This window comes from Carettochelys insculpta, chromosome 30 (assembly GCF_033958435.1).
Source record: "Carettochelys insculpta isolate YL-2023 chromosome 30, ASM3395843v1, whole genome shotgun sequence".
Classification (NCBI taxonomy): Eukaryota; Metazoa; Chordata; order Testudines; family Carettochelyidae; genus Carettochelys; species Carettochelys insculpta.
The window spans coordinates 5951454-5963661 of NC_134166.1; the positions used below are offsets into that span (position 1 = coordinate 5951454).

At 46.6% G+C, this 12208-nt stretch overlaps 1 protein-coding gene and 1 long non-coding RNA gene across 4 annotated transcripts in view; one reads left to right on the forward strand and one right to left on the reverse strand.

The window, feature by feature from the left end:
- The window catches only part of LOC142003774 (uncharacterized), a 37120-nt gene extending 33915 nt beyond the window's left edge, over window positions 1–3205 (forward strand). For all 3 annotated transcript variants that reach the window (XR_012642881.1, XR_012642882.1, XR_012642880.1), the window contains exons 3-4: window positions 2318–2443; window positions 2795–3205. This is a non-coding gene — a long non-coding RNA (uncharacterized LOC142003774). The remainder of the gene's footprint in view (window positions 1–2317; window positions 2444–2794) is intronic.
- Window positions 3206–5718: 2513 nt separating this feature from the next.
- Window positions 5719–12208, reverse strand: TXNIP (thioredoxin interacting protein). The gene is made up of 8 exons (XM_074980750.1): window positions 11597–12208; window positions 10323–10395; window positions 10071–10218; window positions 9570–9672; window positions 9037–9293; window positions 8481–8637; window positions 8058–8209; window positions 5719–7436 (listed from the first exon to the last, which is right to left on the reverse strand). Exons 1-8 carry the CDS (start codon window positions 11844–11846, stop codon window positions 7401–7403), a joined length of 1176 nt encoding a protein of 391 aa, XP_074836851.1. The 5' UTR covers window positions 11847–12208; the 3' UTR covers window positions 5719–7400.

Genomic DNA, 12208 nt, shown 5'->3' on the forward strand with positions numbered 1-12208 from the left:
AGAACGTTCCTCCTTGAGGTTCAGAAAAGGGCAACAAAAACAATTAGGGGTTTGGAATGGTGCCATATGAAGAAAGATTAAAAAGACTGGGACTTTTCAGTTTAGAAAAGAGGATACTAAGAGGTGCTCTGATAGAGGACTATAAAATCATGACTGGTGTGGAAAAAGTGAATGAGGAAATGTTATTTACTTGTTCCCATAACATAAGAACTAGGGGTCACCAAATGAAATTAATGGGTAGCAGGTTTAAAACAAAAATTTTTTTTCTTCATGAAGCACATAATAGCACTGTGGAATTCCCTGGCAGAAGGGGTTGTGAACACCAAGACTTTAACAGGGTTCAAAAAAGAGCTAGATAAATTGTTGGAGGTTAGATCCATCAATGGCTATTAGTCAGGATGGGCAGGAATGGGGTCCCTGGCCTCTGTTTGTCAAAGGTTGGAAATGGATGACAGGGAGGGATCACTTGATGAGTACCTGTTCTGTTGATTCCCTCTGAGGTCTCTAGCCTTGGAAGACAAGATTTTGGGCTAGGTGGACCTTTGGTCTGACCCAGTGTGGTTGCTCTTATGTTCTCCTGCATTACACCAGCCTCTAATCATTTTTGTCACCCTCCACGGGAATCTCTCCAATTTGTCCAAATCCTTTCTGTAAATGGGGGGCCCAGAATTGGACACAATACTCCAGATGCAGCCTCACCAGTGTCAAATAAAGGGAAATAATCACATCCCTAGATCTGCTGGCAATGCTTCTACTAATGCACCCCTGTATGCTGTTAGCCTGCTTGGCTCCAAGGCCACACTTGGCTCATACCCATCTTCTCATCCACTGTAATTCCAAGGTCCTTTTCTGCAGAAATGCTGCTTGGCCCATCAGTTCCCAGCCTGTAGCCGTGCGTGGGATTCCTCCCTCCTGAGCGCAGGACTCTGCACTTGTCCTTGTCGAACCCCATCAGATTTCTTTTGGCCCAATCCTCTGATTTGTCTAGAGCAACACTGTAGCCAAGTCACCCTTGCTTCTGGAGTGCTGCTGTGAGTGCCGGGCACCTGGAGAATAAGTTGCTAATGGCCTAGCTCTGCAGGCAGCAGTACGGAAACAAGAGTGGCTATACCATCCCATCCCATCCTTCCTTCTGCGCTATTGCTGGAGGTGGCTCTACATTCAGGTCTGGCTTCCGGGCCAGTCACCACCGCTCTCCAGCTGTCCACCTCTGAAGGCAGATCTATCACTAACAGCAGCACAGAGGGGCAGCAATACTGCATGCTCCTACGATAACCTTGTGACTCTCAGACAACTCCTTTGTGGGTCAGGACCCAACCCCTGAAATTCCAGAGTTCAATACCTGAAACTGTGAAATTTACCTTTTTTAAAACATTGACCATGAAATTGACCGAAATAGAATGTGAATTTGGTAGGGCCTGGCTAAGGAGCAGCTGGGTTGGGGAGTAATGGCCAGGAATCAGGGATGGATACGGACACAAAGACACTGAAAGCTGAGCTATTCACCTCTGTGACTGAAGCCATTTGTCAAGGTCACTGCCGCATTCTGAGCAGCACGTGTTGTTTTCCTTTCCCGAGTCACCTGGGCCCTATTCGTGTCTGGGAAAACAACCTTGCGGCAAGCACCCAATACTTTCCATTAACTTTCACCCACATCTCCAGCTGTGCGTGAAAGGACAGGGGGGGCTCTTCCATGAGATCCCAACAGGGCGGAGGGTCTGGAGGGGGGTTAATCAGGAACAGGTGGAGACAGCTGGGGTGGATGTGGCAGGGGATCTTGTTGCTAGGGTAGTTGTTGGCATGTCTCCTGCACTGTTGATGATCTCTGTGGGCTGTATTTTGTGTTGCCTGGCGTGTGGCAGGAATAAAAGGATCTTTCCCACACCATTCCCGCCTTCCTGCTCACCCCTTTCTCCCCGGGGTCAACTTCCCTCATCCACTCCAGCTGTGTGGGCCACATGGCCCAAAGCCTGGCCTGGCACTAGGGAGACCTGAGTCCTTTTCTGGGATCCGCTGTGACCTTGGGAAGCCACATCCCCTCTATTTGTCCTCCCAACTTCCCCTAGATTGTGAGCTGGGAGGCCCAAGGACAGCCTCTCACTAATGTGTTTGTCCAGCACTCAGCTGAGGTTTCTAGGTGTTAGCCTAATACAAACAGTAGCCACTAAATCTGCACCACATCTGACTCTCAGTCCTCATTCTCAGAGATACCTGGAAAACATACAAGCCTGGGATCCTAGAATCGGGGACTCACTGAGGACACCTGACCTGTGCTCATGACAACACACTAGAACCCACTCACCCTCTTTTTTTCTAGGCCAGAGAGATTAATGGCCCACTTCACCTCCAGTGGGCTCTTGCAGCACTTTTACTCCCTAAGCTAAACAACCTGTTCCACCTTGGACTGAGCTGTGACCCCCGAGGACCTGAGGAAGTGCTCTGGGTAAGCTTGAAAGTTTGTCCCTTTCCAGGGGCGCCAAAGGAGGGAGAGGCAAGAGGAGCAATTTGGGCAGAGTCTTGGGATTTGGGGGAAGAGGTAGGCAAGGACTTGGGGAAGTGGGGAAGGAGCTGGGGCCATGGTTTCGGCACTGGTGGGGGCATAGGTGGCTGGTGAATGCCCAGCTGGGAAAGGCAAACCCCAGCCCTGTTCCCCCCATGAAGCCAAGCACCCCCACCCCAAACTGATCCTTCCTCAGCACGTGGAGGGCTGGGGCTGCCACGCTCTGCCCCCAGCCGTGCCGGGAGGTGGGGTGAGAATGTCGGCTTCTGACACTCCTGTCTCTTTCACCAACAGAAGTCCAACAAAGGATATGATCTCACCCACCTTGTCTTTCTAATACCCAGCCCTATGGTGAAAGTACATAGCACCTATCCGTATGCTGCCAGCTCGTCACGCTATGGGCCCAGCAGTGAGACTGTTTCCCCACAAAACATTTTTAAAGCCAGGTTCAGTACGTGTCCAGAACAGAGATGTGCTATGGTTCAGTGCTTAGCCTTCTGACCTGTCTACCATGGTCTCCATCTCCTGCTGTCTTTAATCATGATGCCGCACCTTTCTGGAACAGATGTTTTCGTCAAACATAAGTCATTGGGCTCATCACAAGAGTAACTGGGTGCAACCCTCTGGGCTGCCGTAGGGGCACTCTGGCCATGTGCTCTAATGGGTTCTTTTGGCCTATAAATGTGATCTTGGAGTGTAAAATGTAAGTCGTTCCATATTCAGCAAGGACTGGTGATTTTTTTTTTATGCTAGGGTGAAGTTCCACCTGCTTGATGCTTAATCTTTCCCATCTCATCTCTTCCTTGTCCCTAAACCATTTTGTATCACCTCCTGTGGCTGTTTTATTGCCACTTTCCATCCTGAAGCATTTCAAATGATGGGCCTGATCCTTCTTCTATGGATTTCTTCGCTACAGTTGGATCCCTTAGGGAACAGCCCTTGTGAAACGCGGCCACTTCTGGGGTAGCAAAAGGGCAGGTGCCTGGAGGTGTCAGTTTCTTTGGGTTTTTTTTGTTTTTTTTTAAATCAAGGCTAAAGCAATGAGACGTGATGGCCATACAAAATAGAGAGGCCCTTGAGGTTAAAGTTTCTATCTTAAAATACCTGTACATTTCCCATCACAAGATATTTGCTTAAGAGAAAGTGCTGTTTTGAAGACCTCCTTAATGCAGAATTTGCTGAATGGGGAGTAGGAGGTCAGTTCTGCAAATCTCGCTCCTTCACAATCATACACATGACTAACAGAAGGGTAACATACCTTATGTCACATACTTGCCTTCTCACTAATTATAATAATGTGAGCTAATAAGAACACCCACTGACTAAAGTTGATGCAGCCCCTTGTAACAGTCTGGGTAGGTCTATGCTTAAAATACAGAACTGCTTCAGTGTCAACCTATTGATTCCTGCCCCTGTTGACACCCCAGTTCTCCAGGAGACAGTAGCTATGTGGACAGAATTCGCCCATAAACCTTAATGGTGTCTACAGTGGCAGTGGGAAGAGACCTAAGGTTGGTTTAACTGTCTCAGAACTGTGATCATCTAACTTCATAAACAAGCAGTCCTGTGCCACAGTATTGCCTGATTTTTTTTCCCCCATGGGCAGAATAAATTTTATGTGCACCAAGGCATGTGGATGGGCACCACCAATAGAACAACAGACTGCTCACTGAAGCTACGTCTACACGTGAAGCTTATTTCGATGTAGTGACATCGAAATAGGCTATTTCGATGAATAACGTCTACACATCCTCCAGGGCTGGCAACGTTGACCTTCAACATCAATGTTGCACAGCACCACATCGAAACAGGCGCTGCGAGGGAACGTCTACACGCCAAAGTAGTACACATCGAAATAAGGGTGCCAGGCACAGCTGCAGACAGGGTCACAGGGAGGAATCAACAGCAAGCCGCTCCCTTAAAGGGCCCCTCCCAGACACAGTTGCACTAAACAACACAAGATCCACAGAGCCGACAACTGGTTGCAGACCCTGTGCCTGCAGCATGGATCTCCAGCTGCCGCAGCAGCAGCCAGAAGCCCTGGGCTAAGGGCTGCTGCCCACGGTGACCATAGAGCCCCGCAGGGGCTGGAGAGAGAGCGCGTCTCTCAACCCCTCAGCTGATGGCCACCATGGCAGACCCTGCTATTTTGATGTTGCGGGACGCGGATTGTCTACACGTGCCCTACTTTGACGTTCAACTTCGAAGTAGGGCGCTATTTCCATCCCCTCATGGGGTTAGCGGCTTCGACGTCTTGCCACCTAACGTCGATGTTAACATCAAAATAGCGCCCAACATGTGCAGCCGTGACGGGCGCTATTTTGAAGTTAGTGCCGCTACTTCCAAGTAGTGTGCACGTGTAGACATGGCTTGAGAGTCCCATGGGCTCTCTGCTAATCAGCTGGGGTGCACCTGATTCTCACCTGTACTTGCCATTTGCTCAAGCACTTGGCTTACAGGGAACACTGGGTACAATCACTTGTTTTGTGAATAATCACTAGCAAATAACAATCCTATCCATCACCCTAGATTTGAACCCCGTGTTTGTTAAAGAGTTTATCTTCCATAATGAATCAGGGAAGTATTCTAGTGGATTATCTGCGACATGACACATCTCTTAATCAGTAGCAGAATGAACTGTAGAGCTCTCATTTAGACTCTTAGCTACCCAGGCAGGCACAAAAGTAAACCCAGATTTTCCTGATCATGTTGTTTGAACTCCAGTACAATCTGCATCCAAGCTCTCTGTTTGTGTGAGACTAGGGACTGATTCTCTGTGATAGGGAAAATGAAGCATAGCCTAGATCACATAGCCTAGATCACACAGCTGGCTAGCTGACAGCTGGAAATAAAAAGGATAACCCTAGACCACCACTGGATCAAGTAGTGTAAGCTTGAATGCAAGTGCTATTTTCAATGGGATTGGACACAGGCTTCTCTGTCTTCTGTAAAAATGGTAGGTGCCTTGGGCTTTAAGAAATCAAACTAGGTCAGTGCTTTAAGAGGCAGGAACTGTCTCAGGCCTCAAGTAATCAGCCACAGAAGGACTGCTTCTCTTCTCCCACTTATATTTGCAGCTCCCCACCCACTCCATCCCCTAGGGCCAGCTCTAGCAGTGGAACTGATAAAGTTGCAACCTCCCACAGCATCCTGAAGCTCACCCAGCTATAAAGCTTCAGTCACCCTCCCCCATTCCTGAGTAGAGAAGGGTCTGCAAGTTTATTTCAGTTGTACTAGTCTTTATTAAAAATATCACCCCATGGGGGTTATTATAGCCTCTTTAAATTGTACAAATATAAACTTTTCCAGAACAAATACAAAACATTAGAAAAATTCAGTACACCTGACTTGTGTCATGACAGGCCAAGACAGCTGCTGTGGCTTAGAGTGCTTGGCTCTGCCAAATACAGATAAGTAACACTTAGGATATGCAGTGCTGGCTTGATGAATATATAAAAGTGGGAGAAAAAAAGTGCTTTGTGTCGGGAAGGATAAACCATCCCCCAAACCTCACATCCACCAAACCTTCCCAGCCAGTTTTTGGTTTAACATTTGCCTGAGCAGACAATCAGAAAGGTGGCATGCGCCTTTTTCCTCCGGGTGTCCAGGCATTGCTTAGATCCATGAAGTTTGATAGACTAGGAAAATTCTCAGGGTTTGCCTGGACACAGAGGTTTGTCATTTCTTGGGCTGTCCTGGATATGGACGTCCTACCCAGGCTCCTGTGCACCTGCTGATGCCAAATTAAACCCAATAGTAGTGATGGCTGGATGGAGTGTTGGGGGGCCACTGGCTTATCCACACAAAGGAAGACAGAAATAAAATAAGGCCACCCCTAAAAAGGATGGAGATAGTGATTCTTCACAACAAGATCATGGAGCTTAGCTTACACTTTTTTAGCAGCTTCAGGAAATGCAGTAAAACAATAAATGCTATCAAATAAAGTAAGACACTGCTTTGAACTGTAAAAAGGCCTGCTTCTGGGGCACTTGCTCTTCCTCATGTTCTACCAAGCAAATGAAACAGATCACCAGAAATCCCTCATGTTTAAAAACCCCATAAGTTCTTCCTCTTCTACAGGGCTGTGGCTTTCTTGCTTTGCAAGCCTACTGGTGCCTTCAAATGGTGACTGTTCCCTTCCGGTGATAATTGCTATTTGATTTCTTCATTTTTACCTATTGCAAAGGCATAGAAGTGTTTACACAAACACCCCAGGACTCTACAAATGAGGTTTATGGTGCTACTCAAGCACAAGCAACAGCCCTGCTAACAGAGCCATAAGCTCACAATCCTAAGCTAGCAAGTTTCACTGAAATCTTCAGACATGCAAAAAAACATTGATAAATAGGATCAGGTGTTCAAACATCACTGATCAGTACAGCATAGTAAGATTCAAGGCACGGTGCTGGTTGTTTTTCTGGTGTAGGAGTCTTTTTTTTTTTTTTTTTCTTTTTCTTTTTTAAGGTCAGAACTGCTGCTTTGTGCCCCTCCCTAACCAGATCAACTTGTAAGTGCTCTGCTCTCCACCCCACGCAACCATCTCCCATTACAGTTTCCATACAGAAACACCTGTTTATTTTTCAGGGAGATGCTGAAAGTCTGAGTCTCTGGAGTGCAGGCAAGGCCCAACAGCCTCTCCCCAACATGGCGTTTCTCGCGTAACATGAGGACAATGCACACAGCACATCTTAGAAGGCAGATTTTTACACTGGACTTCTTCAGTACTGGCTGTGAGTTTTCAGCACGGTAGGAGCTGCCCTACCCCTCGCTTTTTGGGACACTTCCTTCCTGCCCCAGGAAAGGGGCTTGAAACCCCCCATTCTGAACATCAGCTAGGTGTGGTCACTGCAGATATAAAGTGAGTCCAAGAAAGTGAAAGGAACAGCTGCTTCTTTGGCACTCACTGTCCGTTGTTGTTAGCATTGCAAGGATCCACCTGTGGAAGAAGAAAAAAAACCCATTAATACTTGCTAAAGAATACCAATTTATTAATCTCAAATAAAATTAAGGTCCACCCTATCTAGAAAACTGTAGTCATTTTGCTAAACATGCAAACTCCAGAAATAAGCGACAACTCAAAGTTAAAACCAGACAAGTAAGCTGCTCCACCCCCTGCTCCCACCCCCAAACTACTGGGTACAACCCCTTACAGTGGAGGTTTTAATGCATCCCTGGGAAGATCTGCACTGGTATCACAAGAATCATTTAATCTCCTCTAGTCTGCCAATTTGGCTTCTTGACAGAATAGGAATCTCAGTCTGAGCCACCTAGATATTGGTCTGAATGCTAAGTTTTCCAACCAGTGTTCTGCCCAAGCTCTCAGCTTACAGGGGTGGGTCCCATAGAGGTTCAGGTGCAGTCCAGCTAATTAACAAAGCACCCACAGTGGGCAGCATGTTTCTACAGGTAATGCACACCCAGACACAAAAAATTTTTCTGCCCACAGGCGGAAAAAGTTAGGAGAACACCACTTCCAACACCAGCTAAATCCCCTTCCATCACTATTTCCTTTGTGGCTGAAACCATACATGCCAGAAACCATTTCTCCAAGTCTCACCTCTGTGTAAGTGGGAGGAGGCATGAATTTGAACTCTGGGGCATACATGAAGATTGGGCTGTCAATGGAACTGTCAAGATCATCTAGCAAGGGTGTAGTGGGGCTCTCCAGGCGGTGGTCTTCAGGTATGATGTCCATGTAGCATGGAGGTGCTGCAAAAAAAAAAAAAGAGAAGCTTTTGAGTCCTACTGCTGTGATCTCAGTTTTATGCCTATTTTCAGGCTGCTGTAATGAAGAACGCCACTCTTCCTCCCCACAAACATGGTCCTTTATAGAAGGCTAAGACTGAGCACTGTACTGCACTTCAAACCATGTCTCAGTTTACTGGAAGATCAGAGCAGACACCCACACACTCCCCCACCCCCCAGCACCTTTAGTAAGGCTCAAGCCAACATCCCCACAGCAGCCTAGTGCTCAGCTCACCTTCTGGAGCATCAGGGATATTCAGGTCCACCCAGCTCATCTCAGAGCTAGCCTGGCTGGCCATGCTGGAGTTGCGGCTGGCAAACCCAGATCGGCTACCGATGACTAGAGGCAGCTCCAGGATGATCTTCTTGGAACCAGGGACGCTGACGTAGATCTGTATGAACAAGACCAGGGAACAGGGGGTTACTACATCACCGGTTAATGTTTTGCTGTTACAAGAACATGACTGAGTCAGGATATAGTTCTAGTGAAACTGCAGTGATGTGGGGAAAAAGAACTACACTATAAATTTAAAGTGTAATTCAGCCTACATTGGTCAAAGCAGGCTTGTTTTCAAGGCATCTCCAAGATACGTGTTCTAGTGAGCTACGGGTCTAGACTCCCATATAAAAGACTATGGCTATGGACAACATCGCATGTCCCACCCAACCCCTTATAAGGGCAGCCCTCATGTTTACTGAGGCAGGAAGCGCTCAGAGCAATGCGGAGCTGCAATCCAAACAAATGCAAGACGCAGTGTGGAGTACAGGAGTGTCCTGATAGAGACCCTTACCTGCAAGAAGTACTCCACACGCAGGATATTGCAGCCCAGGATGGACGGTTTGATCTTCTTCACCCGGAGAGTTTTGCCCCGCCAGCTCTCGGACATGCCTGAGATGATGTGGTTGCCTCGGACGCAGGAAAGTTTCTGGGTGAAAACCTTGGTCTGCCCATTTGCCAGGTAGGTGTGCTTGGAAACAATGGCTGCTTTGGGCACCACGATGCGCGAGCAGGTGTTCTCGAAGTCTGCATTGATGCAGATATCATCACCTGGAAAAATGGAAAAAAAAAAAAAAAAAATGGGAGCTTAGTTATGGAGAAGACCTGAGGTCTTAGAGTGGAGGGCTCAGCAGTGCTCTGGCTATCTCATCCTATTATGCTCTCCATACTACACCCACCCAGATCCCTTTCCCTCTTGCATTTGCAGCTTTCAAATAATCCTCCCATCTTCAGAGAGGCAGATTCTTGCTACTTTCATGCACTCAGCTTCTCTTCACACCCTCTCCTGTAACCAGCCCATTGCCAAAGGAAAGGAATTGATCTTACCTTCACAGAATCCCTTTCTGTCAATTCTGGCACTGACAGACACATGTCCATCAGGAATAAACATGCAGGACACCTTCTTTTCTTTCTTGGCAGCAACTGGTGACTGGAAGAGATTCACAGGGAGATTGTGTTACAGGGATGACACCAAACACCGTAACTCCCCCCACTACCAAATGCTGTCTGTGTTCCCTGTTCTTGCAACTTCTATGTGTCAGCCCCGTCATCATCTGTGTGCCAAGCCTGCTGCAGTTTAGTTTTTAGGTCCCAGTTAAGCCCTAACTTCCTGCTTTAAGAACATTATGGAAGACTGACCGATGCCTAAATGGCTACCTTCCAAGCAACCGGTCTCATGAAACATTACTACATCACTCTATTTGAAGTCTACACTCAAGATTCCCCAAGACAGAGCTAACATCCTTGTCTAAAGGACCTTAGTCACCATATAACTCCAGCCACTAACTGAACACCACCTACACATGCAGACACAGAGCAGATAATTACCATTAAATCTGGAGTGTTGACATCAACAGGATCCATGACCTCAAAGTACTTCTTGATCTCTTGAGTCGGAAAGGATGGGCGATCCAAGAAAGCTTTAACCCAGTAATCCACACAGCCATACTTCCCCTTGAATGAGGTCCCCAAAGGCCTGTAATACAAGACAGCAGAACAGTCTGTTAGAGACATACAAGATAACTAGAAAGGAAAAATTTAAGATGAGGATTTTAGTAGCCACTCTGAGCCAATACCTACCCCTGGGGAAGCTCAAATCCAAATTTGTATTCATATTTGTTCCCGGGTCTCAGGATCACTGAGCCATCACCATCTAGAAAGATAAAAGAACAGAAAAGTCTGTAAAACCACATGGCACAACTTGGAAAGTTTAAACTTTGTTATGTTTGTCCTATTTCAGAGCATGTACAAGTTTATAAGGAAATCAGTACAGTTGTGGCATTTATACACCCTAGCTAGGTTGTTTCTTAGGAACAGCCAAACAATCCTCCTATGCCTTTTTGGCAGGGGAGTAGCATTGTAGATCTAGGCTTGATATTACTTATATCATCTCCTTTTAAACACAGACCAACACTGAATTCTGCTCCAATAAATCACTTTTCACCTTTGCATTCTCTCCCCCTCCCCCACCATCTGTCTGCAACTAGACTGTTGGACCAGCCAGCAGAGGGGAAAAAAAAAGGAAGTCACTGAAGGCATTTCTCATGCCCACAGCTCTTTCATCTCAGTTTTCTCACCCTCCGTCAAGGCCCTCTGCCAAGTTTGACAGCTATGCTCCCTCATAACTTCCTGTTACAAAGATCCAGAGTACTCCAGGCCAAGGACCTAAACCTGCAGTTCCCCTACTATGACACCTGTTCTGGTAAATGAGTACAATATCCAGTACACACTATACCTACACCTTTTTCTAAAGAAAGTAAAGTAGCCACTGCAACTGAATCCAAGACTTAAGACATGGTCATTCCGAGTTGTTCTTACAGCCTTGGAGGCTGCTCCCTATAAACAAGTAATTAGTTATGCTCTCTTCTCTTCCTTGGCAAGATAAGGACCAGCAGTAGCTAGTTTTATTACCACGTTAGAAATTTCAGCCCTAAATTCTCTAACTTCAGTCCATCTTTTGTTCTTAGCCACCTTAAGTCTGCGGGGTCTGAGATCAATGGCCAGCATCTTCTACTGCCAAGAAGTAAAGACAGAAAGATCCAAGTACTATTTGATTTTGCATCTCTCCAAAGTCTTTGGAGTTCTTTAAATGTACTAAGAATCCTCCCTTAAAATCAAAAGTCCCCATCTCTTTAAAACATCCCCATTGCATCTATTTAAGCCTGTAAGAGTAAAATCCAGTGGGAAACCAGTTTGCCCATCAAGTTACCAAGGGAAGACTGAAACCAAAAGCTAACCATCCCTAACCTTCATTTGACAAAAGATGATTATCCTTTGCACAACATCCACAACCACAACTCACAACACTGGCACAAGAGACACCACCCAAGAGACTTTTGCATCAAGGTTCTCACCAGCTGGCTGATCATCCAAAGTGAGGACATCTTCATAACGCAGATACTCCATCTCCTGCTTGCACTGTTGGGGTCCTTTGATCCAGACCACCTTGGCCTCCCCACAAGCCAGCACCTTCACAGAGCTGACCCGTGTGACTTCGTTCACTTCCACCACCACACGGCCAGCCACCTTTTCTCCGCTGTTATAGACCTTTTCAGGCTCGCTGAAGACCAGCTCAAAGATCTTGATCTTTTTGAACACCACCATGGTTGCCAAAAAGTTGGGTTTCGCTCCCCAAAAAGAGGTTTGTTTGTTTTTTTTAAGCAAGTGGTTTTAAGTCACAATCGGGAAGTTTTAAGCAATTGCGACTTTTTTTTTTTTTCCTTGAAAGTTGCTAGTGGCAAAAATTTACAAGCTTTTCATAAATAGATTCACCGCGATGGGATGCAAAAATTAATCAAGTGCGGCAAGATTGGGTCTCCACAGATGGTCTAATACACCCCTACAACGGCTCAGAGGTGCAAAGAAAAAGCAAGCAACAATAAACAGGCAAACGAGATCTTGGTCAATAGCCCTCAGCAGCAACAGCACCAACCAGCGTCGGCTCCGCTGCGCTGCAAGGCTCTGAG

Coding starts and splice junctions, on each gene's coding strand:
- TXNIP (XM_074980750.1), bottom strand. CDS start 11,846: ATGGTGGTGTTCAAAAAGATCAAGATCTTTGAGCTGGTCTTCAGCGAG. Junction 10,219..10,322: donor GGATTTGAGCTTCCCCAGGG/GTAGGTATTGGC, acceptor CTTGTATTACAG/GCCTTTGGGGACCTCATTCA. Junction 8,638..9,036: donor GTGTGGAGTACTTCTTGCAG/GTAAGGGTCTCT, acceptor TTGTTCATACAG/ATCTACGTCAGCGTCCCTGG.